We start from the raw sequence: 22,356 nt of genomic DNA, 5'->3' as shown, positions 1-22,356 counted from the left end.
GTTCTTCCTTAGCAGTGCATCAGCTAAGAGCACATACTGCTCATCAGTTCGCAGTCCCTGATGGAGTGGCTCAAAACTGCCGGCTCCAGGGGACTGATACCCTCTTCCGGACTCCTCAGGCACCTGCACCAGGTGTGCACACGCCCACCTGACCGTATATATACATAATTTAAATTTTCTTAGAGTAAAGCCTCTTCAAACACAGAGACCTATCCTGAGAAATGTAATTTGGTAATTTTGGAGTTATATAAACGTCATAGAGTATACTCACACACACCTAGGCTGTGTTATAATGTCACAGAACCATTGTCATATCTGCAGGCCATTGCTGACTGACGTCATTCTGCAAAATGTGACTGTGTTCGTTGGCGTGGAGTTCAGAGCCTTATGCTTATTTGTTAGTCATGACCCCAACTCTGCCATAATTATACCACATATGGTCAGTGTCAGCCACCACCCCAGCTTTGCCGTAATTACTACTGGGAACATAGGGTTTTCTTCTTTCTTTATAGCTGTGTCTCTAGTACCTAGAAATGTACGTGTGTGTGTGTGTGTGTGTCTGTCTGTCTGTCTGTCTGTATTATTTTTGAATGAGAGTAAAAGAGTACATGAAGAAGTCTAGCAGCCAGAGCTGAGAGAGCAGCAAGCTGAGTCCTCAGAAGCCCTCAGTACTTGCAGATTTCTCTCTACTGCATGTTGCATGTATGCGAGAAAGTCCTCCCTGGCTGCGCACAGGACAGTGGTTCCAGAAAGGCCTGGAGATACCCAAGTCCTCTCAGGTTCCCTATATGATAACACAGGAAACCACAGAAAGGTGGGAAAACTGTTACTAAGTCCTATATCCAGGGCCACAGAGTGAGTTTAAAGCCAGTGAGCTAGAACTAAACAGCAAGACCCCCTCTCCAAAACCAAACCAACAAACAAAACCACATAATATCTTTGTATAACCCATGCAATCTTCCCACATATGTTAAACCATCTCTTAGTCACTTAGGATGCTGATTATAATACACAATTAAAATGCTTTGTATGTAGTTTTTATGCCTTGTTAACTAGGAGGCATTGAACAAAAGAGTCTGTACATTCTCATACACATGTAGGTTTTTTGGTTTTGATTTTGTATGTTTGTTTGTTTGTATCTTCAATCTAGTGTTAGTTGAATCCACAGACACAAGAACCATGAATACAGAGGAAAGGCTATGAGTTGCAGAGAAAAAGGATAGGAATCAATCAATTAAATTATTACCCTAAACAATTACTCTGAATGTGCTGTGTTAGTCTGAAATTACCATCTTTAGATTACACTCACTATTTGATTCCAAACAGGTCTGTAGGAGTCCCTCTGTGCCCCCACAACTGAGGGCTTTGGTCCCTATAAAATGAACACCTTGTTTTGTAACCAGGTACCAACTCCAGAAAGTTATTCAGCGAGCACCATCTGGGTTAGATTAGTTTAAAAGAAACTGGATCAACCCCCGTGTTCCCCCCACCATCTAAACAAAACACTTTTTCTTTTCTTTGGGATGCAGAGTAATCCCCAAACTACAGAGCCACTTGGCGGCAGAGCTGAGTTTGCAGTGCACTTGATAACTTAATGCAACTTCTACCAGCACTTAAAAACTCAGATATGAAATCTACCCTTGATCATTTTCTGCTTGGAGCTGGCCAAATTTGCAGCTCTCTCCCTGTGTTCAACAAAAGGCTCTCAGAAACAACGCTTAGGGTCAGTGACCAATCAGCAAGACCCACAGAGCCTAATACCCAGACATGGGGGTAGAATTGGGGGGAGAGTAGAGTTGGGGGGGTGAGCAGGAAGGTGCAGCCTTCCCACCTACTCCCTGAACAGCTCTCAGTTCTGATGGCTCTTCGCCCTTCTGCCTACACTCAGGACGGGGAACACGATCAAGGAAAAAAGTAAGACTTAAGGGCACATACTTTGTGCTTCATTCCATTAATTGGAAAATTATATAGTAATCTCACTTCTCGTGTTAATGAAAGAGGTTTTTTTTAATTGTTTTTTTTTCCACATTAGTGATTTAGACAGTAACATCATGAAACTCAAAAGGCTATTGGATTTGAGGAGCAAGGCAGGTTTCCCGTGCTTCTGATCAGAAACACCATGTTCTTAAGCAGATCACAAAACCAACATCCCATGGTTCCTAAGGCCTGAATCTGACCTAAGCGGTATCGTCCAGAATTCGGTGCCTCCACACAACTGAGGTGCCTGGCTGTGTTTGGCACAGCCACCGGCTGGGCTCAATGGATGGCTTGGGCAGACCATCCAGCCTTCAGTTCTTTGGTTTTGTCTTAGAACTTGGGTAACTACGTTCCCACCCTCCCTCCTGCCTTGTATCTCACACACACCGGAGGCTGGATTGGTAGTCAGCAAATGAAAAGAAATACGGGCGCCTGTACTGTAATTAGGCTGGGCTGGAGCTCTGTATTCATCCTTAATTGATTCCCTGGCACACACAGCGGAGCTGGCTTTAACTCCTCCAGCAGGACTCTGGGGCAGGGGGTGGCCCCGGACCCTGGACGCCCTTCATTCTTGCTCAGAGCCCAGCGCTCCTGGCTGCCCTCATCCACTCTCACTCTTCCCACCTGTTGCCTCGTTTGTGATGGCTGAATGCCCAACGTCCCCACCCCCCAGCCCCTGCCATGTTAGCAATAGCCACCACTATCCAGGGAATTTCTTTTTCAAGTCTTGGTTCCTGGCCATCTCCAGGCTGGATAAGTTGAAAAGCAGATTCCGTTGGCTGATGGATACCCAGGTGAGCCCCACTCTTTGTGGACTTGTCCTTTGTAAACTTGCCTACTCACTGAACCATTTCCAAGGACCTTCTGGACTTGGGAAGAGAGATGACCAACTTTGAACCTTCTGCTGCACACATCCCAAGTGATGTCAAGAGGGCAACACTGGCTTCATATCAGACAAACAACAATGGCGTGACTGACAGGGACTATAGGTTCAAGAAGCCTCATGTAGGCAAGGGCTCTAAGGAATTCTGACTTCTGGGCCAGCCTCCTCCCAACTTGAAAAGGCTCCTCACTTAGGCCCAGAAGCAGGATTTCTGAATAGAAATTACAGATTGTTTCAAAGGCATGCTGGGAGTATCTCCAATGCTCATCAGGGAGAGAGGGATGGGGGAATGGGGACCATGCACAAATCAATCAAGCTGAAAGGAAACTGCATTTAAGGCTGGAGAGAGAGCTTGGTAGGAAAAATGTTTGTCTCACACACACCAATGCTTGAGTGTGAGGCCCAGAGTTCACATAAAGAAGCCAAGCATGGCAGCATGCTCTTGTAAGCCAGCACTGGGGAGTCAGAGACAGGTGCATCCCGGGGCTCTCTGGACAATCTAACCTGCTTGGTGACATGGGAGGAACAGGAAGGAATAAGATGACAGCGGAGCCAGGTAAGGAAGTAATACAGAGCTGACGGGAATCAGGGTTTGTTAGTTCACATGACCCTGAACAAATTGTTTGGCCTTTGCCCCACAGGTGTCAGCTATCAAACAAGGGCAGCAGCGAGTAACTCAGGGGATCGTACGTGAAGCGCTCAGACCTCGGCAGTATTATATCCCCTGCTCTGTAACAAGGTACCACCAAGGACCAGGCTTAGGACATTAGGAGCCCATTCCCTCACTCTTCTAAAGACTGGAAGTCGGAACTGGTGCGGTTGGGCCATGCTTCTTTGGAAGGCTCTAGGGAAGGGTCCATTCTGGGCCTTTCCTCCGCCTTCTGGAAGGTCCTTGGTTCACGGTAGAACAATTCCAATCTTCCATGGCATCTGTCCCATGTGCACATGCACATATGTGTCCATATGTCGAAGTTTCTCCTGTGTGAGGACAGCAGTCATGTCGGAGGAAGACCACCACGATTATGTCAGTCTACTGATCACTTTTGCCAAGGCTGCATCTCCAAACGAGGCCACCTTCTGCAGTCCTGGGGCTTAGGACTCTTTGTAGAGACACCATTCAATGCCTATCAGCGCTCCGCCTGCCTCAGCCCTTCGGAAGGCTTCATCTTTGTTGTTCTTCCACCCCCACGACTGCTTGTTGCTTTCTTCACAGGTGTGTGGGAGAGGCCAGCAAAGGACAAACAGAGGCCAGGAGCCTGAACCTGGCGTGGCCCCAGTCTCCACAACCAACGTTTTCCCAGCAGCACTTGAGGCGCCGCAGGTGGAGGTAAACAAATAAAGTAAAAAGAGAGAACGCAGAAGGGGGAACAGCATGTTCCCATAAGCTGCCTAGACAACAGCAGGCAGACAAACCAATGGCAACATGCAGAGAAGGAAATCGCTAGAGGCCAGGCCTCCTCCACTGCCTCTCAGGGCCAGCAGGAGGCCTGGGAATCCAAGTGTGCAGAACTGAATGGCACCCCTCAGCCTGTGCCAACACACAGCTCCACGCGCAGAGAAGGAAAGCCGAGTTTGATCAGTTACTAATCCAAGTCCATTTAAACTGTGGGAATGGATGCTCTTTGCCTCCTGGCAAGTTCAAGGGCTCTTGGAAACCAGAAACTTGCATTTGACCCAGTGCTGAGCAATAGGTGGTAACAAGCCAATTTACCGGATGTGCCTGTCGCACGTCAGCTTAACAGAAATCTTCCCTGGAACTAATCTGGAAGCCAGTACTCCGGAGGAAAAGAGGGGTGGAGGTGTGGGGTGAGCCGAAGCTGAGAAAGGGGGATCTGTTACGTTCTGAAGGGGACTGAAAACTTTTAAAGTGAGCAATGAGGGGCGGCCTAATGACGGTACAGGGCTTGCCATTCAAACATGAGGATCTGAGTTTGTTCTCCAGCACCCGCATAAAACATGAGGGAGGGGCAGGGCCAGGCAGATGGTATATGCTTGCAAATCCAGCACTGGGGAGGTAGAGGCAGAAGGCTCTATGGCCAGACATCCTCAAACCACACTGGCAAGCTCCAGGTCCCAAAGAGAGAAATTGTCTCAAAAAACCAAGATGGATGTTTCCTGAGGAACGGTGCTAAGGTTGACCTCTGGCCTCCACAGGAGACACATGTGCACACGAGCTCAGTAAGTAAAGGAAGTAATGAGTATCTTCATTAACAGAAGCAGCGCACCGGTGGATACAGTACAGCCCTCAGCACAGCCAGGGAGAATCAAAGGCAGACCCCTTATTCCTGCTCCCCGCAATCAAAGACTCTGGAACTTTCTTCATTTCTTCTCTAATGCTTGCCTATGTCTGAATCAAGACTGTTCTCACCTGAGAGAAGGGATCAGTTATGCGGAGTGAAAATACTGATGATGCTTCTTGGACCTACAAGACGGCGTTCCCAATGCTAACCAAACACTGTCCTCTTCAGGGTAACAGTAGCAAATGCCAGTGTGGCAGAAGGTAAAGGCCACTCCTGGTTAAAATAAGCCTAAGGAGACATCAGAGCTGGGGCCAGGGATATAGCTCAATAGGCGAAGTGCTTGCTGGGGTAGCATAAAGAGCAGAGTTTGGGTTGCCAGAAACCAGGAGTGGTAGCTCAGGTCTGTAATAATGGTGCTCCTACGGCGAGAGGTCTTACAGTGTAAAGACAGTAGAATTCTGGGAAGCTCATGCAACAACTGGCCTGCTGTAGAGAGCCACAAACAGCTAAAAAGACCCTTGTGGAAGGCCGGGACTGCATCGAGGTCACCCCCTGACCTCCGCAAGTGTACCACACCGACAGGCCTGCTACACAAATAAGCGCATGATTCGCGTCGAAATGGTAATATTTTATATATACTGAGTTAAATGGCATTTGCTGTGAATGTTTACGTCCTCTCTTTCTTTTACTTTCCCTGAAGTGGCCACTATGATATTTAATTTTCCATATGCAGGTTGCATTGTATCTCTGTTGGCCATCTCCCTCTTAACATCTCATTTCCTGGGTGGTAGTTTTATTGTTAAAGCCTGGCTTTAATAGAGGATCTAGTTGGTGTTGAAGGAAGCCAAGGGCTGCAACTGTTGTGTGGAATTCCCCTGGGGTTCTCAGCCCTCTGTAGCTACAGCAAACGCACTCTTGTTCACAGTCCACTGAAGTTCAGACAGTGTCAGATAATGCTCATGTCTTACCACTTGCTTGAATAATAATAATAATAATAATAATAATGATAATAATTATACTAATGTGCAACCTACCTTCTCACACTGCAATTTCATCGCAGTCTGTGCGGCTGAATCACAAACACACTTAACATTCTTTAAAGTAAAGCTCTCAATTAGTACATCAGTCTGCCTAAACCCTACCTAATAATTTACCTTCCCATTGAAAGAAAATACGTGGGTAGTGAGGGTAGGTGCTACAGAGCAGGCTTTTATCCGATCCTCTGGCGGTAAGAAGTCGCATTCCAGAAAGCGCTGAAGTGCCACAGGGTTGCAGGGAAGGCCAGTGGCTTGGTAGAGCATCACTGAAGGTCTTCTGAAGATACAGGTTTCTCACTCATGTTTATCTGCTCACATAGGAGTAGTGAAATGCCCTGAGGCATTCATTTTGGCCAGGCCCATCTCACAGCCAATAACCTGGGCCGGTAGGGTTGTGTATGTCCGTTCAGACACTCATCTTGTCTGGGGTCTTGTTTTATCTCAGAATCAGTCTAGAGCAATTCTGTGTCGTGGGTTCTCCATATTACACTGAAGAAACAAAATAAAAAGCTTCTTTGGGGCTAGAAGGAACTTTCTGGACGCCAGAAGGAAGGATGTTCAACGTGGGAGGTGTGGCACAGAGCGCTCCAGTGGGTAGACAGTCACCCATCATAGGGACAGATTGTGGGCCACCCTGCGACAAGATTCCCCAGCCAGCATGTCACGTGGCTCAATACTGCCCTGAGGCTGAGTGCAACGTTCCATTTCTTCAGACATAAGAGTTAGCGACAAGAAAAGACACAGCCGAGAGAGGCCACACGTGTCCTAACAAAATGTCTACATGTTGAAAAGAGTCACTAGTCTCTATGCAAATCCAGGGAAGAGGAGGAGAGAGTATGTTTTCACCTGTTTTTCCTGCTTATGTTTATGACATTTCCATCCAGAAATGAGCGCTGAATATACGAGGTGTCAGGGAAGCAGAGGGCCTGCGATTTCAAATGGCATTGAGAAAAAAAAATAAAAGTAAAGTTGTACAAGACCCAGCTCTGAAAATATATGCAGCCAGCAGCCTTCTGTAACCATGAATCCCAGGCCCATGGGCTCGCCAACGGTGCCCTGAAAGCACCTGGGGAAATAACAGTGTCTGTACTGAATATTACAGAGGGATTTTCTTGTTATTAGCTCCCAAATAACACAGTATGTATTTACACAGTGTTCCGCTGTGCTACATACTGTTAAATAGCTGGAGGATGTGTGTGTGTGCATGTGGAGGATGTAGGCAGGTCACGTGCAGAGCCCGTGGCACATTCTAGAGGGACAGCGAGGACCCTCAGAGTCTGGTGTCTGAGGAAGGCTTCTGAGAAGGGACTGCACAATAGATAGTATATATTTGGGCGTAGACTCAGATGTGGGTTTCCTTTCATTCGGTAAGCCACACTCAAAACACCCTAATCTCTGCCTAAGGACACAATGCCTTTTTTATTAAGGAGGACGCACAAGAAAAGATGTTTCAATATCAACATTAGTTGGTTCTGTAAACTGAAGCTCCAGGACCCCTGAGTGAACAGGAATGAGAAAATGAGCAAAGGCCCGCTGCTGGACAGCATTCTTACATCACCCACTTGAAACTCAAATCTGAAACAGAGTTCTGACAGGCTTGCTGTTTTCTTCAGTGCCAAGAACCATACAATAGACCATTCTTCCCCCCTTTTGGACAAAGCTCTTAAAATGCTTGGAAATTCAGATGGCCTGAGTCACCGAACTGTTCAAATACTGCACACCCATGCCTGCCAGTGCCCCTGCTCACTCTCTTGGAAACAATAGCAGATTTTCTGTGTCCGCAGAAGGAAATGTCTTGAGTAGCGTTGTGACTTGTCTAAGAAAGAGGTGACAGGGTGAGCGTGGTCTGGAAGTGGGAACTGCCCCCAGGTCTTGCAGCCTCTGGACGGGAGGTGGTGAGAGGTGGCCCCGATAGTGTGGCTTAGCTCCAGGCCACGTGAGCACCACACGTGCCCTAGTCAGTGGATGGCAGGCAAGACACTGAGTTTGTGTGTGAATGTCCGGGGCTGACCGCACTGGGCGTGCAGAGGTGGGTGGGGCTGTGGGCAGAGGGACAGGAGCACTGACTGCAGGGAAAGGGGGAAGGAAGCCCACCGAGAGACTCCGAGGACACCAGGTCTCCAGTCCTCTCTCTGACTTCCTTTCTCTCTTCCTTCTCATGACTCAGATGGAGTGGAACCCTGCATGCCGTCACTAACTCAGATTCCAAGATAACTGAGATGTGTTGCAGGCTCACCCTTGCTCATGCTTTGAGCAAGCAGGGACTTCAAGCCTGGGCGTTTCTCCAGCGCAGCACTGTAGCTGACTCCTGCTGGCAGCAAATGGTTGAGTTTGAAATGAGGAGGGGAAAAGGCCCAAAGACACATGCCAGTCCCTTAGAGGGAAGGAAGGGGGTGGGAAGCCTTCGTAAACCCCCCTGGACAGAGCGGAGAAGCACCTGAACAGAAGGGCTTTCGTTCCTCTTTGAGAGGAGCTGAAGGGTCCCCCTGGTCTGAGAAGGTAAACTGAGCTTCAGGACATGAGCCACGACAGTGTCTTGGAACTCTTGGTCCAAGTGTTTTTAAGGGCTAGCAAAATGGCTTAGCAGATAAAGGCACTTGCAACCAAGTCTGATGACGTGAGTTCGATCCCAGAGACCTACAGGGTAGAAAGATCCCAATTCCTGTACATTGTCCTCTGCCCTTCCCATGCATAGCATTCACATGTGTTCACACACACAAGTTAATAATGTAAAAATATTAAGTGTTTTAATTTCTTCAAGTTCCATTAGGGTGAGAAAAGAGACAGGGAAGAGGCCACTGTGCCACCCCAGTTTCCCTGGCCTCGGCAAGAGGGGCAGACACAACACCCACTGGCAATTCTTCACCCGACAGCTGCCTCATGCACTGAAAGATGCTCAGCAGCATCCTCCGGTGTCCTAGACCCAGAACCACTCTGGTTTCCATTACGCCTTCGAGGGAGCCTCACTTCCCTCGGGTAGGCAGGCACTGGCTGCAACTCCGGGCACCTCGGTGAATGCTGACAATCTCAAACAACCTGCTGTGAAAACACAGCAACACAGAGGCCCTGGACGAGGGGAGCCAGGCCTCCCCGGACTGGCCTAAGGGGTGCGTTCGCTGCTTTTCTTTTGCTGTGGTAACACACTATGACCAAAAGAAACTTATGGAAGAAAAAGTTTATTTTGGCTTCTGGTTTATTGTGGCTTATTTTGGCAGGGAGGCATGGCAGCAGTTTGCAGGCATCGCAGCTGGAGCAGGAAGCTGAGGGCTCACATCTTCAACAACCACACACATGAAGCAGAGCAGGAACTAGAAGTGGGTTATAAACTTTCAAAGCCCGTCCCCAGTGACATGCTTCCTCTCACAAGGCCACATAATAAATAAATAAATAAATGAATGAATGAATAAATAAATAAATAAATAAGTCTACCTATGGGACACATTTCTGATCTAAATCACCTCACAGAGCCACAGGACTCACAGAGCCCTGACTTAAGTAAAACAGGAAATTAGAACAGAAGGACCTCTGAACTTGACCCTGGAGGAGAAAGAGGTAAATCAGGTTAGAGAGAGCACAAGATCTGCTCTGCTCATGAGATGTGTAGCTCCAAGAGAGAGGCTCGCAGCATCCTTCATCCTTCCCGTTTCCAAGGCGGGGGGTGGAGCTTCTGTCTCCACTCTGACCTGCCCACAGGTCATTCTGGTCATGTGCTTTGGAGCAAGTGTTTAGTCATTTGAGTCTCAGAAAGTGTTACAAATGGCTGTCTCTTGTATTTCACAGCCAAAGAGCCCAAAGAGACACAACACAGAACCCTAAATGTACATTTCCCCCCCTAATGGAATGGGGCTGCCACACTGCCTGCACTTCTTAAAGTAGATCCCTCAGTGGCTGGACAAATTGGCTCTCTAGATAAGATCCTTCTCATCTCCACCTGTCTTCCATCCAACAGGCAGGGGATGGCGGAGGGGGTGGGGAGGCTCAGTGACAGGTCTCTTGTTCCTTAGGACAGTATAATTAATGATTTATCATTTCAAGCCTGAGAATTTCAGAAGTGGCCAAACATGAAAAGTTTTCTGAGCCAAGAGAAAGAAAGGAGATGGCTCAGGGGCACAGTGAGCGCCCTTAGCCTCTGAAACACGACTCTGACAGCTGTCACGAGTAAGCACCGCACAGGCCTTTGCAGACAAAAAGGGTTATTTTATCCAGATTATTCCCCGCATGGCCGGGGAAAAGGGACTCATTTGTAATCATCAAAGGAATGCTGACAGACTCGAAATGGGATTTCACTCTATTATACTCCTCCGAATTCAAGATTTGTTTTGGAGATCGTTCTTCGATTTCTTCCTCCCTGTTTCTCTGACCCCAGATGAGGCTATTTGTATTCACAGGGCATCTGAGGCACCCATGAAGTCAGACCATTCGTAAACATGGTTCAGATTCAGAGGCCCAAGCTGTGAATTTTAATGTTGCCTGGTTGCCTGGACTTGCGTCTCTCTGTGTTTGAAAAACTTGGCTGCTGGGTTAAAACTACTGGCCTCGAGCAACCAACCACCTCAGCTTCTTCCTTGTTGTTGCAGAGAAAGTTGTTGGGGCCTGAGTGCCCAGGGGTGCAGGTGCTGAGCGCCCAGGGGTACAGGTGCTGAGCGCCCAGGGGTGCAGGTGCTGAGCGCCCAGGGGTGCAGGTGCTGAGTGCCCAGGGGTGCAGGTGCTGAGTGCCCAGGGGTGCAGGGCCTGAGTACTCCAGTGGTATGGGTGCTGAGCGCCCAGGAGTACAGGTGCTGGAGAAAGTGAGTCAGACATGAGAAAATGTCAGATCTGTGCACAGGCAGATCTGTACCACGTCTGTGGGTATAGAGTTGAACTCTCTGTTCTAGCCCTGTGGTTTATTATTTCTGAGTCTATGGCAATCGATTGTATTATCTGTCCTTCAGGCTCTTCCTTTATGATTTGTATGTCCAGGAATCCGCCGAAACCCAGAACAGGAATAGAGTGGCTCTACATTGTGCTCACATGACACACCTGGCATCTGTACCTGAGAGACTCTACAATGTCCCTTTTCCTCTCCCACAGAACTACCCTTGGGGAGCCACCCTGGAACTGAGGCTCCCCTGGGAAGGAGGTGTGAGTGTCTCAGGCTGGTCGTCATTGGACAGGCTCAAGTTGGTCAAGAAAGGGTCACATGAATTTAGACAAAAAGAACAAGCTCTCTGGCCTGGGATGCAACTTGGTGGCAGAGTACCTGCCTGGCATGCGTGATGTTTGGGGTATAATACACAGTACTGGAGAAAGAAAATACCAATAAGAACATCGCTCTTAAGATAAAGCTATGCAAGCCAGGCAGAGTCACACAAACGTTTTAATCTCAGTACGTGGGAGATAGATGCAGGCAGATTTCTGTGAGGCCAGGCTGGTCTACACATTGAGTTACAGGCCAATGAACCTATTTAGTGAGACACAGAAAGAGGAGAAAGGGGAGGAGGAGAAGGCAAAGAGGACGAAGAGGAGATGCCACTTGCAGTTTGGATAAAAATGACTCCCAGAGGCTCATATATGCGCATGTTTAGTCCCCAGCTGGTAAACTATTTGAGAATGATTAAGAAGTTGTCCTTGTTGAAGGAGGTGTGTCACTGTGGGGTAGGCTATGAGGCTTCAAAGGCCTCCCCACTGTGTGTGCATGTGTGCGTGTGTGCGTGTGTGTGTGTGTGCGTGTGTGTGTGTGTGCGTGTGTGTGTGTGTGCGTGTGTGTGTGTGCGTGTGTGTGTGTGTGTGTGTGCGCGTGTGTGCGTGTGTGCGTGTGTGTGCGTGTGTGCATGCCTGCTGCTTGTATCAGGATATAGACTTCTCAGCTACTTCTCCAGCACCATGCCATGGTGCCACCATGCTCCCCACCATGATGGTCATGGACTAACCCTCTGAAGCAACCCCCAATTAACCACTTTCTTCTAGATGTTGTCTTGGTCATGGTGTCTCTTCACAGCACTAGAACAGTGATTAAGACACCATGAAGTGTGACGACAAAGCAAGGGATGTGGGGAAAGTGAACTGAATGTTGTACGGCTTCTGTGTTCATCACTGTTTCCTTCTCAGGCATTCTTTCTAGACTTAATGTCCTACATGAAAACATCCTGTAGCAATTCTTTTGGTGAAGATTTATTACTGGTAAAGGTGTCTCTTTTTCATACTTCTCTTTGTAAATAGTTTGACGTATCTATAGCTCTAAGCTGTCGGTTGTTTGGATTTTCATTTCCTCAGAAACAATAATTTAAACCCCTGTCTCTGACTCCCAGTGATGTTTAAGTTCGGGAGAGACTTTATAGACAGTATTTTTCCCTCAGTTTGCTTGTTTTCGGTATTTTACAGGTTTGCTGTATCTGTGAATTACCTTTGAGATGCTTAAAATGAAATCTTTCAGCAATTCCTGAACACTAACTTTAAGGCTCTATGAAACTGAGCGTTGCTCCTTTCTTGTTTTTCCGTCTTTCTGAAGAATTTACCAGTGTGTGTTACCCTTCTTTCCGTCCTGTGTACCTATAACTTTCTTTCCATTTTCTATAGATTATGTCTAGGTCTTTATCCTTTCTGCTTCATCCTGACTAATCTCTCTAGTATTTCCATAGTACTGTTTCTCTCTTCAACTGTGTCTAATGTACTCATTGACCTGTCTACAAAGATGTTCATTTCAGTCAATGTGTTCTTCATCCCAGTAGCTACACTTAGCTTTCCTTCAGTTGTACATTCTTTTTTTGATGGACTTTGTTCTTTTCGGATTTGGAGGATTCCCTCTTTCATTTCTTAAAAGCTCTGTTGTTAATGCTGAGTATTGCCTGTATAATGTTTTTTTTAATTGTGTATTTAAAATCAGCAAAATTTTATCATGTGAATCTTTTTAAAATTAAATTGTATGTGTGTGTGTGCACGCATGATGAATCTTGAGTGACCTGTGTTGCCGATGGCTCTATGTAGGAAGCATTTATCTATGCATCTTTTTTTTCTAGGTAGGACATGGAATAAGAAATACAAGTAGGTCCTGGGAAAGAGTAGGCTCCGGTAAAATAAGGAATGAACATCACAAAAGTGGAATTACTTTAAACTACTTGGACTTTATTTATGTTATTTTCTTCCCTGATATTTGAAATCTGCTTACATTAAAACCTCTAAACATTATGTAATTTCTTCATTTTTAAAATAAAAGTTACAGGGGCTGGAGAGGTAGCTCAGAGGTTAAGAGCACTGGCTGCTCTTCCAAGGGTCCTGAGTTCAATTCCCAGCAACCACATGGCGGCTCACAACCATCTATAATGAGATCTGGTGCCCTCTTCTGGTGTGCAGGCACACATGCAGGCAGAACACAGTTGACATAATAAATAAATCTTTAAAAATAAAATAAAATAAAAGTTATGAGGAGTAAATGAGCTGTGAACAAGAACCTCCTGGAATAGCATCCAAAGCAGAGGTCTCTGATTTGCTTCTCATGTGGCAAACCAAAGGTATTTTCAACTTGTCAATGCAGCACACTTGTGCGGGAAACCAAGCAGGGAGGCCATCGCTTGTGCCAGGCCCAGAGTTGTAAGTGGAAATGGGTACACCTAGGGAGCAGCAACAGGCTCCCCTTCTGAGGGGGGGCAAAACTGACAGCTGGGCCAATCTGGGCATCTCCTCATAGTGCTACAGTCTTAACAATCCTAGCGACTCCGTGATCTCCTAAGCAAACTACTTCCTTACCAAGAGATAAATACACCAACCTCATTTAAACAGTCAGAGTCATTCATAAACCCACTCCGTAGACCAGGCTGGCCTCAAACTCAAACAGGTCAGCTTGCCTCTGCTCCTGAGTGCTAGGATTACAGGTGTGCACCTAGCCTCCAATTACAAGTGTGCACGCCTGAAGTTAACTCTGGTAGTGCATGCTTGTCAGTCCAACACTCAGCAGGTAGAGATAAGGACATCAAGGGTTCAATGACAGCCTCAGCTAGCTATAGAGAGTTTGAGGCAAGCTGAGCTATGTGAGACTCTTTCTTAAAATCACACACACACACACACACACACGACCAGATCACACACGTGCACACACGTACGCACACATAGACATGCATGTACACACACGTGCATACACACACGCACATGCACACAAATGCACACACTGTGCCTGTTCTGAATGGGTACAGGTTTCTTTTTCAAACAGCATAATAGCTGTCTGTGCAAAGCTTAGGCTGTTTTAGGCATGATAAGCAATGGCTGAAAGCCCACATCAGGAGGTGAGTAGTTAGTATTCAGACCCTATGTCACTTACACAGACAGGAGCATCTGATGTCCAGGGGGAGCCTGGATCACTCCTCAGGAGAGCTGAGCATCACAGTCGGGTGTATCACCCGTGACTGCGGCCCCTTTGCAATGAGCGTGATGGGAGCTGTGAGAGGCACCATGGAGAAGCTGGGCCTCCTCAGCGGGCACTCAGGATGGCACTGGTCACTCCGAGAACTAGCTGGAAAAGCTAGGCAAATTGTAGACACATTTTGTTGGCCTTGTTCCCTTGCCACCACCAAAAGCCACGTGCCCTGGGCTAGCCCCAGATCAGCATTGTGTAGCTCCTGTTCTGGCAGCCGGGGCCTCCTGGGCAGGTGAGTGGCCCAGCACAAGGCTGGGTTCTTGTCTGTAAATGAGTGCAGTGCTCACCATGGAGCTGCTACAGGACTGAGAAAGTAACAGAGCTCCATTAATTTTACTCGCTCCTTGCTGTCTTTTCCTTGGGGCCGCTGCTAGGCCACCCTTTCCAGTACAGCACCCGGGAGACCACAGCCATCAATAACGGGCCCACTTGTGAACTGAGACAGCTCTTTACCGCAGAAGGGGGCAGCGGGGCGTTTTTCAAGAGCAGCTGCTTTCCACGGAAACAGACAGGCAGTTTGTGACCCTGGTTCCTCCCCTGTCCCTCCAGGAGAGCCAGACAACTGCAGACATTCTGTTTGTTTGTCTCCTGGTATGAGCTGGCTTCTCAGGCCATAACATTTTTTTTAAGTGACAACGACTCCTAGGTAAAAGGACAATGTGACTGAGGCATAATAAAATGAAGATCGAAGTGTGTGTGTGTGTGTGTGTGTGTGTGTGTGTGTGTGTGTGTGTGTTAGGGGTTGGGAGGTGGTGGTGAGCTGGGGAAACACAGGCCTTGTCTCCCTGGTGGCACACCTTGGCCTAACGGGGAAGGGAAGGAGAAGGGGACCCCAGCTTGTGTGTTCTTGGTGGACTGATATATCAACAGGAAACAGCTCTATCCTGTGACCGTTGGCATGGTGGCGCTCACCTGACTGCACCTTGGAATTGCCTAGGGAACCTTAAAGGAAGCCAGCGCCTGGCTCTCTGCGGGTCAGTTCAGTCAGAAACCCTAGAACACAGCTGAACACCCCACACTCAGTTCCCCAGGCTATCCTATATACTTCTAGGGTTACATGTTGGGGAGTAAAACAGGAACATTCAGCCTCCTGAAAATGGACAGCTATGTGTGTGCTGTCACCTTTCAAGACATGGCCTCTAAGATCCACTGTCTCACATCCTGAAATTCTGGCCGGCGGACCATGTAGCACCTAGTCGGGTCTATCTGTTGGATGGCAGGTGACCCATGTTACAGACCAATTTGCGTATCATCTGGATTCACATCAGCATGGCAGTGAACTTGGAGGTGTGGTATAAATGGACAATTAAGTTACGCCAAGAGCATTCATGTGGGCCCCGAGCCAATCTGACTGCCGTGGAAGAGGAGGGGAACACACAGACACACACAGGAGAAGCCAGTTCCTGTAAACCAAGGACAGAGGCCAAATGCTGCTCTTAAAGGCTCTCCTCTCAAACGTCTTCTTTAAAGAAATATTCATTCTATTTTTTTAAAAGAGTTTTTAAAAAGACTTGTGGGGGCTGGAGAGACAGCTCAGAGGTTAAGGGCACTGGCTGCTCTTCCAGAGGTCCTGAGTTCAATTCCCAGCACCCACATGGCACCACACAAGTGTCTGTAACTCCAGTTCCAAGGGATCTGAGACCCTCACACCAATGCATATGTAATAAAGTTTAAAAGTTATTTTTAAAAAGACATAAAATTTTCTGTGTGTGTGTGTGTGTGTGTGTGTGTGCTTGCCTGCATGTGTGTACATGCACCACATGCTTGTCTGATTCTGAGGGAGGCTAGAAGCATGCATTGGATACCCTGGAACTGGAGCTGCAACATGTAAGTGCTGGAAATTGACGCCAGGTCCTCTGGAAGAGCAGCCAATGTTCCCTTTGGTTTGGTTTGTTCTGTCCTGATTTGTTTTCTGGGACAAGGTTTCTCTGTGTAGCCCTAACCCTAGCCCTGGCTGAACTGGACCTCACTCACTCTGTAGACCAGGCTGGCCTCAAATTCAGAGACCCGCCTGCCTCCAGGAGCAAAGGCGTGCGCCACCATGCCCAGCTTCAGCAGCCAGAACTAACTGCTGAGCCATCTCTTCAGCCCTAATTTTTTTTTTTAATTTATTGATACATGTTGTGGGGGAAGAGCATGCATTCCACTGAGTCTAAGAATGTGGAGGTCAGAGGAAAGCGCTCTAGGGCCCGTTCTTTCCACCATCAGCATCCCGGGGATTGAACTTAGGTCATGGCACTTGGTAACAAGCATCTTTCCCCCACGAGCCACACCTCAGGCCCCAAGCTTCCAAACTGGTAGCACGTGACTGTGTTCATGAAGCCAGCCCATTCTGCAGGGCACCCGAGCAGGTGAGCACCACCAGAAGGGAAAAGCAGAATGCCAGGATGGCGAAGCAACGCTGCCGTACGTAGCCTTGGAAGCCTGGAAACACTTGATGCTAAGGAAGATCCTTGGGGCAGACACTCTTCTTTCCGCCCATCTTCATGGCCCCTCCCTCCTGCTTCTAGCTCTCTGCTTCTTTCCAAAACTCAGGGGAAACCAAATGAATCAAGGCAATTTAGACCAAATGCTGGGAGTTCAGGGGAACATTGAATAAAACTATACCCTCTTTCTCTCCTTCATACTCCTCACCCCCAGCCCAATCTTCTGAATTTCTTTAAGGAGAAACAGGGGAAAGAGAATGGGAGAGAAAGAAGACCCACCCACACACTCTAACCTGATCCCCTCAACAGAGAGACAGCAGAGAAAAGCCATGCAGAGCAGCTCAACAAGACAAGTGGCTCAGCAGGTGTTTGCTGTGACCTGAGTCTGCTCCCCAGAACCTGCAGTGGAAGGAGAAAACCCACCCCTGAAAGTTGCCCTCTGACCTCCACAGGTGTACTGCCACTCCTGTGTGCCCTTACTCACACACGTCCTGCACACATACACAGATGTGTATGAACAACAATAAATAGAACTTAAAAACAAAAAATAAAAACAAAACCTCACAAGTACAGAGGGGTCACTGTAAACTCCCTCAAGAGATACATGAAAGCCACATCCTAAGGCAGGCAAATGCTCTTCTTCTTTTTAATGGTTGAGACTCCAAAAGGTACCCTGTCATCTTCTCAGCCCTTCCCCTACACCCCAGGCCTCCTGCTTTGTTCTCTAAAGAAAGAGAACATTAAGAAAAACATCTCGCTTCTGTTTGCTTTCTAGGAGAGGAAGAGGTAATCAGGGATAAGTTCGGCATTCTCAGGCCTAGTCCTCTATTTGGGAGATGCAGACTAAAGAACAGGATTTCATCCCAAGGAGGAAAAACAGACAAAAACCAGGCACCCTTATGGCTGGGACTGAGGGCCGAGGGCTCTAATTTTAAGAGTGCACTCTTGTTTTCCTTGGGAGACAATATATACACATTTATTTATTCTGGGTGTTTGTGCACATGCATGCACGCCACAGCATGTGTGTGGAGATCAGAGGACGGTCCTCCTTCAACCATGAGGGTCCAGGTATCAACTCAGGTCATCAGGCTTGGTGGCGAGCGCCTTTACCCACTGAGCCATCTTGCCCATCCTGGGACACATTTTCAGTGCAGTGCTGGTAGTCTTACAGTGGCCACCACAGCCCAGAAGACTACAATCTTCAGAGAGAAGAGGGTCTCAGGGAGCCTGGGCCCTCAGCAGCCTTGTGATTAGCACAAGTCACAAGCACAGAGGCGGAGGAAGGGCCACCACGAAGCCTTTGGATTATGAAGAGATCTAATGCTAGAATCTCTGGGGGGGGGTTAGGGGAGTCAATGACCCAGGAAAAATGACACCAGCTTACAGCCTCTGGCAATAGCCTGGGAAAGCACTTGCCAAGGGGAGTAGACATTCAGCAATGTTCTCAAACTGCGGGGATGATCTTAGAGGCACTGTATGACTCTGACAGGGGCCTCTGGTGGGGCCCAGGGCATTCTGGGACTTTCTTTCCCATGGTCACATCCTCTGTTCTTCTTCACAAGGCCAAGGGGTCCTGAATTTCCCTCTCTCCTCTACACCTTTTTGATGTTTCTCTTATTTAGAACACAAGCGTCTGTATTGTCAAACACGCTCCCTCGCCCCAGGCTATTGTGGTCGGTCTCTGCAGGGGAGAGCCCACCAGTTCTGTTCCCCTTCTGCACTCTTGCCAAGCTCATAAAAGGGAACAGGCCTGCCTGTCCCCAGGAAAGCAGGCAGTGCCCTTTGAGGCCACAGGAAATCAATCACAAGATCAGGCCAGCTCCCTCAACTGGACACTCAAACTGTCCGTTTGGCAGCGTGGCGTTTTCCCTCTATGCTATCACGTTTGGGAAGAGGAACCAGCCTGGCAATGCCACCACCTGCTGCTGGCTCTGGGACGTAGAAACCCTGGAAAATAGCAGGGAAGTCACTCATCGTTCTCACCACCTGATAACCTAGGCACCTGCTTCTCACAGGATGTAGCTTCCGTGTTTCCATCGTGGACCTACTCTAGGTCAGGTTGCTCCACACAGTTAATTTCCAGACTGTCGTGGTGCCCCACACCCTGTCAGCAGTGCGAGCGCTTCCCTCAAGAAACAAACTCCCAAAGTCTATAATATGGGGGGGGGGGAGTTTCACTACAATCTACCTAAAGCAATATTTGTTCAGTTGCAACGATGTCATCAAAAGGGTGGGGCGGGGGAGGGGCAGCTTGTCAGCCTTAAATTCTTTCCTTACAATAGTCAGGGCAATGGCTGAGTGCAGAGCTGCTTGCTGTAGCTTAAAGCCGTGAATACAGAACGTTTCTGGAAGCCAAGAAAGTTCTCTTACAGAAAAAGAAAAAAAAGTCAATGGTGCTTTAAGGACTGTTGGACTTCCCCAGCACATTACATTTACCAGAGTTTTGGTTCCCTACAGCTGGTTTGTAAGGGCCGTGGTTTGCTTGCCAAATAAGCATATCTTGGCTTCCGTGGCCAGGCAGGAACAGTGCCTTGATATTAAATATTCTAAGCAAAGAACCTCTGACCTGAGGGCCCTCAGCTAACAATGAATGACATTCTCTGTAAGCCAACCAGAAACCCAACTTAAGTCTGTGCCTCCAGTTTCTTTGCCTAGCAATCTGTCACACAAGCCGAAGGAGGATGAGTGTTTACCACAATTATACTGAAAACAAAAACTCTGTAGCAAGAGGCTTGTTAGAGTCTGTCCCAGCCTCCACTGGGCAGAAGGTCCGGAGAGAAAGGGGAGTTAGGGATAGAGAAAGAAGCCGAGAAGGTGGCGATCCAGGGAGGTTACAGTTGTAAAGACATTTGTTACAGTGACGCACTGCTCTGAAAATCATGGCCACACCTGCCACCTGCCGCTGACCGCCTCACACCTTGCTAAGATATTTTGCCAAGAGGTTGAGTAGTTCACCAAAGAAAAGCATTGATCTTTGACTTGGCAAGAGGGAGTCCGGGTGTGTGGTGTGTGTGTGTGTGTGTGTGTGTGTGTGTGTGGTTTGTGTGTGTGTGTGTGTGTGGTGGTGTGTGTGTGTGATGTGTGTGTGTGGTGGTGTGTGTGTGTGATGTGTGTGTGTGGTGTGTGTGTGGTGTGTGTGTGGTTTGTGTGTGTATGTATGTGGTGTGTGTGTGTGTGTGTGTGTGTGTGTGTGGTGTGTGTGTGGTTTGTGTGTGTGTTTGGTATGTGTGTGTGTGTGTGGTTTGTGTGTGTGTGTGGTGTGTGTGTGTGATGTGTGTGTGTGGTGTGTGTGTGGTTTGTGTGTGTATGTATGTGGTGTGTGTGTGTGTGTGGTGTGTGTGGTTTGTGTGTGTGTGTTTGGTATGTGTGTGTGTGGTTTGTGTGTGTGTGTGGTGTGTGTGTGTGTGTGTGTGGTGGTGTGTGTGTGATGTGTGTGTGTGATGTGTGTGTGTGGTGTGTGTGTGGTTTGTGTGTGTATGTATGTGGTGTGTGTGTGTGTGTGTGTGGTGTGTGTGTGGTTTGTGTGTGTGTGTTTGGTATGTGTGTGTGTGGTATGTGTGTGTGTGTGTGGTGTGTGTGTGTGTGGTGTGTGTGTGTGTGTGTGTGTGGTGTGTGGTGTGTGTGGTGGGTATGGAGGCAGTGCTGGCACCTTTTACTGTAGAGTCATACCGCTGAGTGTAGTTTCTGTTCTGTCAGCTCCTATCAGAATCAAGGCATCTCCACTAGCCCTCCAGTCTTCCCAGCCTCGCTCCCTAGGGGCCGGCTTGGCCTTTAGGTCCAGCGTGCCCTGGGCTAGTCTCCTTACATGGGTACCCTTGGAAACTGGCTGGGACGTGCCCTGACCGCGGGGGTGGCCAGCCAAACGCAACCCTTCGTCCAGAACACGGTAATCTTCCAGAGCTGGGCGTGGTGCTGGCTCTGTTTAGGGATCCTCCAGTGAACACAGAAAGTCGGGCTTAGTCTTTGATGCCCGGGAAACTAAGGAAAGGTCAACGTCCGTCCTTAGGAAGCGGTGGCTCCCTGCTCCCACCACCTGAATACCAGGGGCACCCATCAGGCGAGAAAACTGCTTAGAGAGTGCACTTCAGCTTTAACCCAAACAAGCCGAGCCCCTGCCGAGGCCAGCCCAGCCCAGGCTTCCCGGGGCAGCAGCGAGGGGCCGGCGGGCTCCCGGCAGGCAGGTGAGCTCTTACCGGAGAAGTCGGAGAGCGCGGCGGTCTCTTTGGAGCACACCAGGACGGTGCAGCAGAAGAGGCGCAGCAGCTGCCCCGGAGGCTCTACCTGCCTGCGGAGGCCGGGGCTCTGCGCCGAGTGGGGCGCGGGCGGCGGGCGAGGGTGTCCCGGCAGGAGCATGATGCTCGGCGCGCCTGGGCGCGGGCGCTGGGGTCGCAGGCTGGAGGACCTCGTCACATGGCGTGGCGATCCGTGGCCCCGGCTGCGCGGCCCCTGCCGCCTCCCGGTCCCGGCTTCAGGAGCTTCTTAGGTCCGCGGCCGCCGGGTCCGGGATCCCCAGCCAAGGGGAGGGGGCGGAGACCCGGGGCGGGGCGAGGAGGCCGGGGAGGCCGCCGCGCCGTCTTTCCACGCGCCCGGGCAACCTGGGGGGTGTCGCCTCGTGCCCTGGAGGGTTGCCGAGGCCGATCGGGGGCGCCGAGCCCCCCGCGGAGGGCGTCCCCACTCCCGATCCCGCTGCTGCGCAACTTGGGCGCCTTCCACGCCCGTGTCTCGAGGCCGGTGACGGCCGGGCGCTCTGGCCCAGCCTGCCCTGGCCGCGCGCCAGCCTCAGCCAGGCCGGTGCAGCGGCGCGGCTGGGGCCGCTCCGTGACGCACTTCGGAGCCAGCGCCGCGCGTGCAGCCCTGGCCGGAGCGGAGCGGGGAGCGTGGAGGTGGGGGTCCCGGGGACAGAGGCAGGACCGTCCCCGCCGCTCCGGCGCTGGGTGGACGGACACCAAGCACACTGGTGTCCGCTCCAGAACCCCGACTGCGGGACCGGGTCTCCCACCTCTTGCCCCAAACCCCGCGATTTGCCTAGGCTCTTGCAATCCGGACCTGAGCGGGCTGAGGGTCTCAAACGTGTCACGAGGCCCCGAGCCCGGTTCTTTTGGCCCGGACGGAGCTTCCTGTGGGTGCTAGCTGACAGCAGCCCTCGGGGATCGGAAACCGGGCTGGAAGAGACAGCCGCTGAGCGCTATAATTGAGCTTTGTTTTAAAATGGGCCACGGGCATCTCTGGGACCCTCTTGACTCCTCGCGCCGTCCACTCGTTTCAACGTGCGTAGACCATGCGATCGGTGACGACACCAGCGACGAAGCGTGGGCGTCCAGAGTTGCGGGCCAGGGGCAAAGGTACTCAGGTTCGAGAGACCCCAGACCTGCGGACAGCGCAGGCGTCCAGGCCCAGCGGCGCCCGC

The 22,356-nt window shown here is 49.6% G+C and overlaps 1 protein-coding gene across 3 annotated transcripts in view; it reads right to left on the bottom strand.

Moving 5' to 3' along the window:
- Positions 1 to 21,476, bottom strand: part of Eva1c (eva-1 homolog C) — a 66,599-nt gene extending 45,123 nt beyond the window's left edge. The window contains exon 1 of one of the 3 annotated variants that reach the window (XM_060370713.1): positions 21,143 to 21,476. In XM_060370713.1, the coding sequence (XP_060226696.1) occupies positions 21,143 to 21,302 (160 nt within the window). In that variant the 5' untranslated portion in view covers positions 21,303 to 21,476. The remainder of the gene's footprint in view (positions 1 to 21,142) is intronic. The other 2 variants (XM_060370714.1, XM_021628452.2) reach the window with 2 other exon arrangements.
- Positions 21,477 to 22,356: the final 880 nt, after the last annotated feature.

This window comes from Meriones unguiculatus, chromosome 17, assembly GCF_030254825.1.
Source record: "Meriones unguiculatus strain TT.TT164.6M chromosome 17, Bangor_MerUng_6.1, whole genome shotgun sequence".
Lineage (NCBI taxonomy): Eukaryota > Metazoa > Chordata > Mammalia > Rodentia > Muridae > Meriones > Meriones unguiculatus.
Note: the sequence above shows the minus strand (reverse complement) of the source record. Positions and strands in the feature narration are given on the sequence as shown.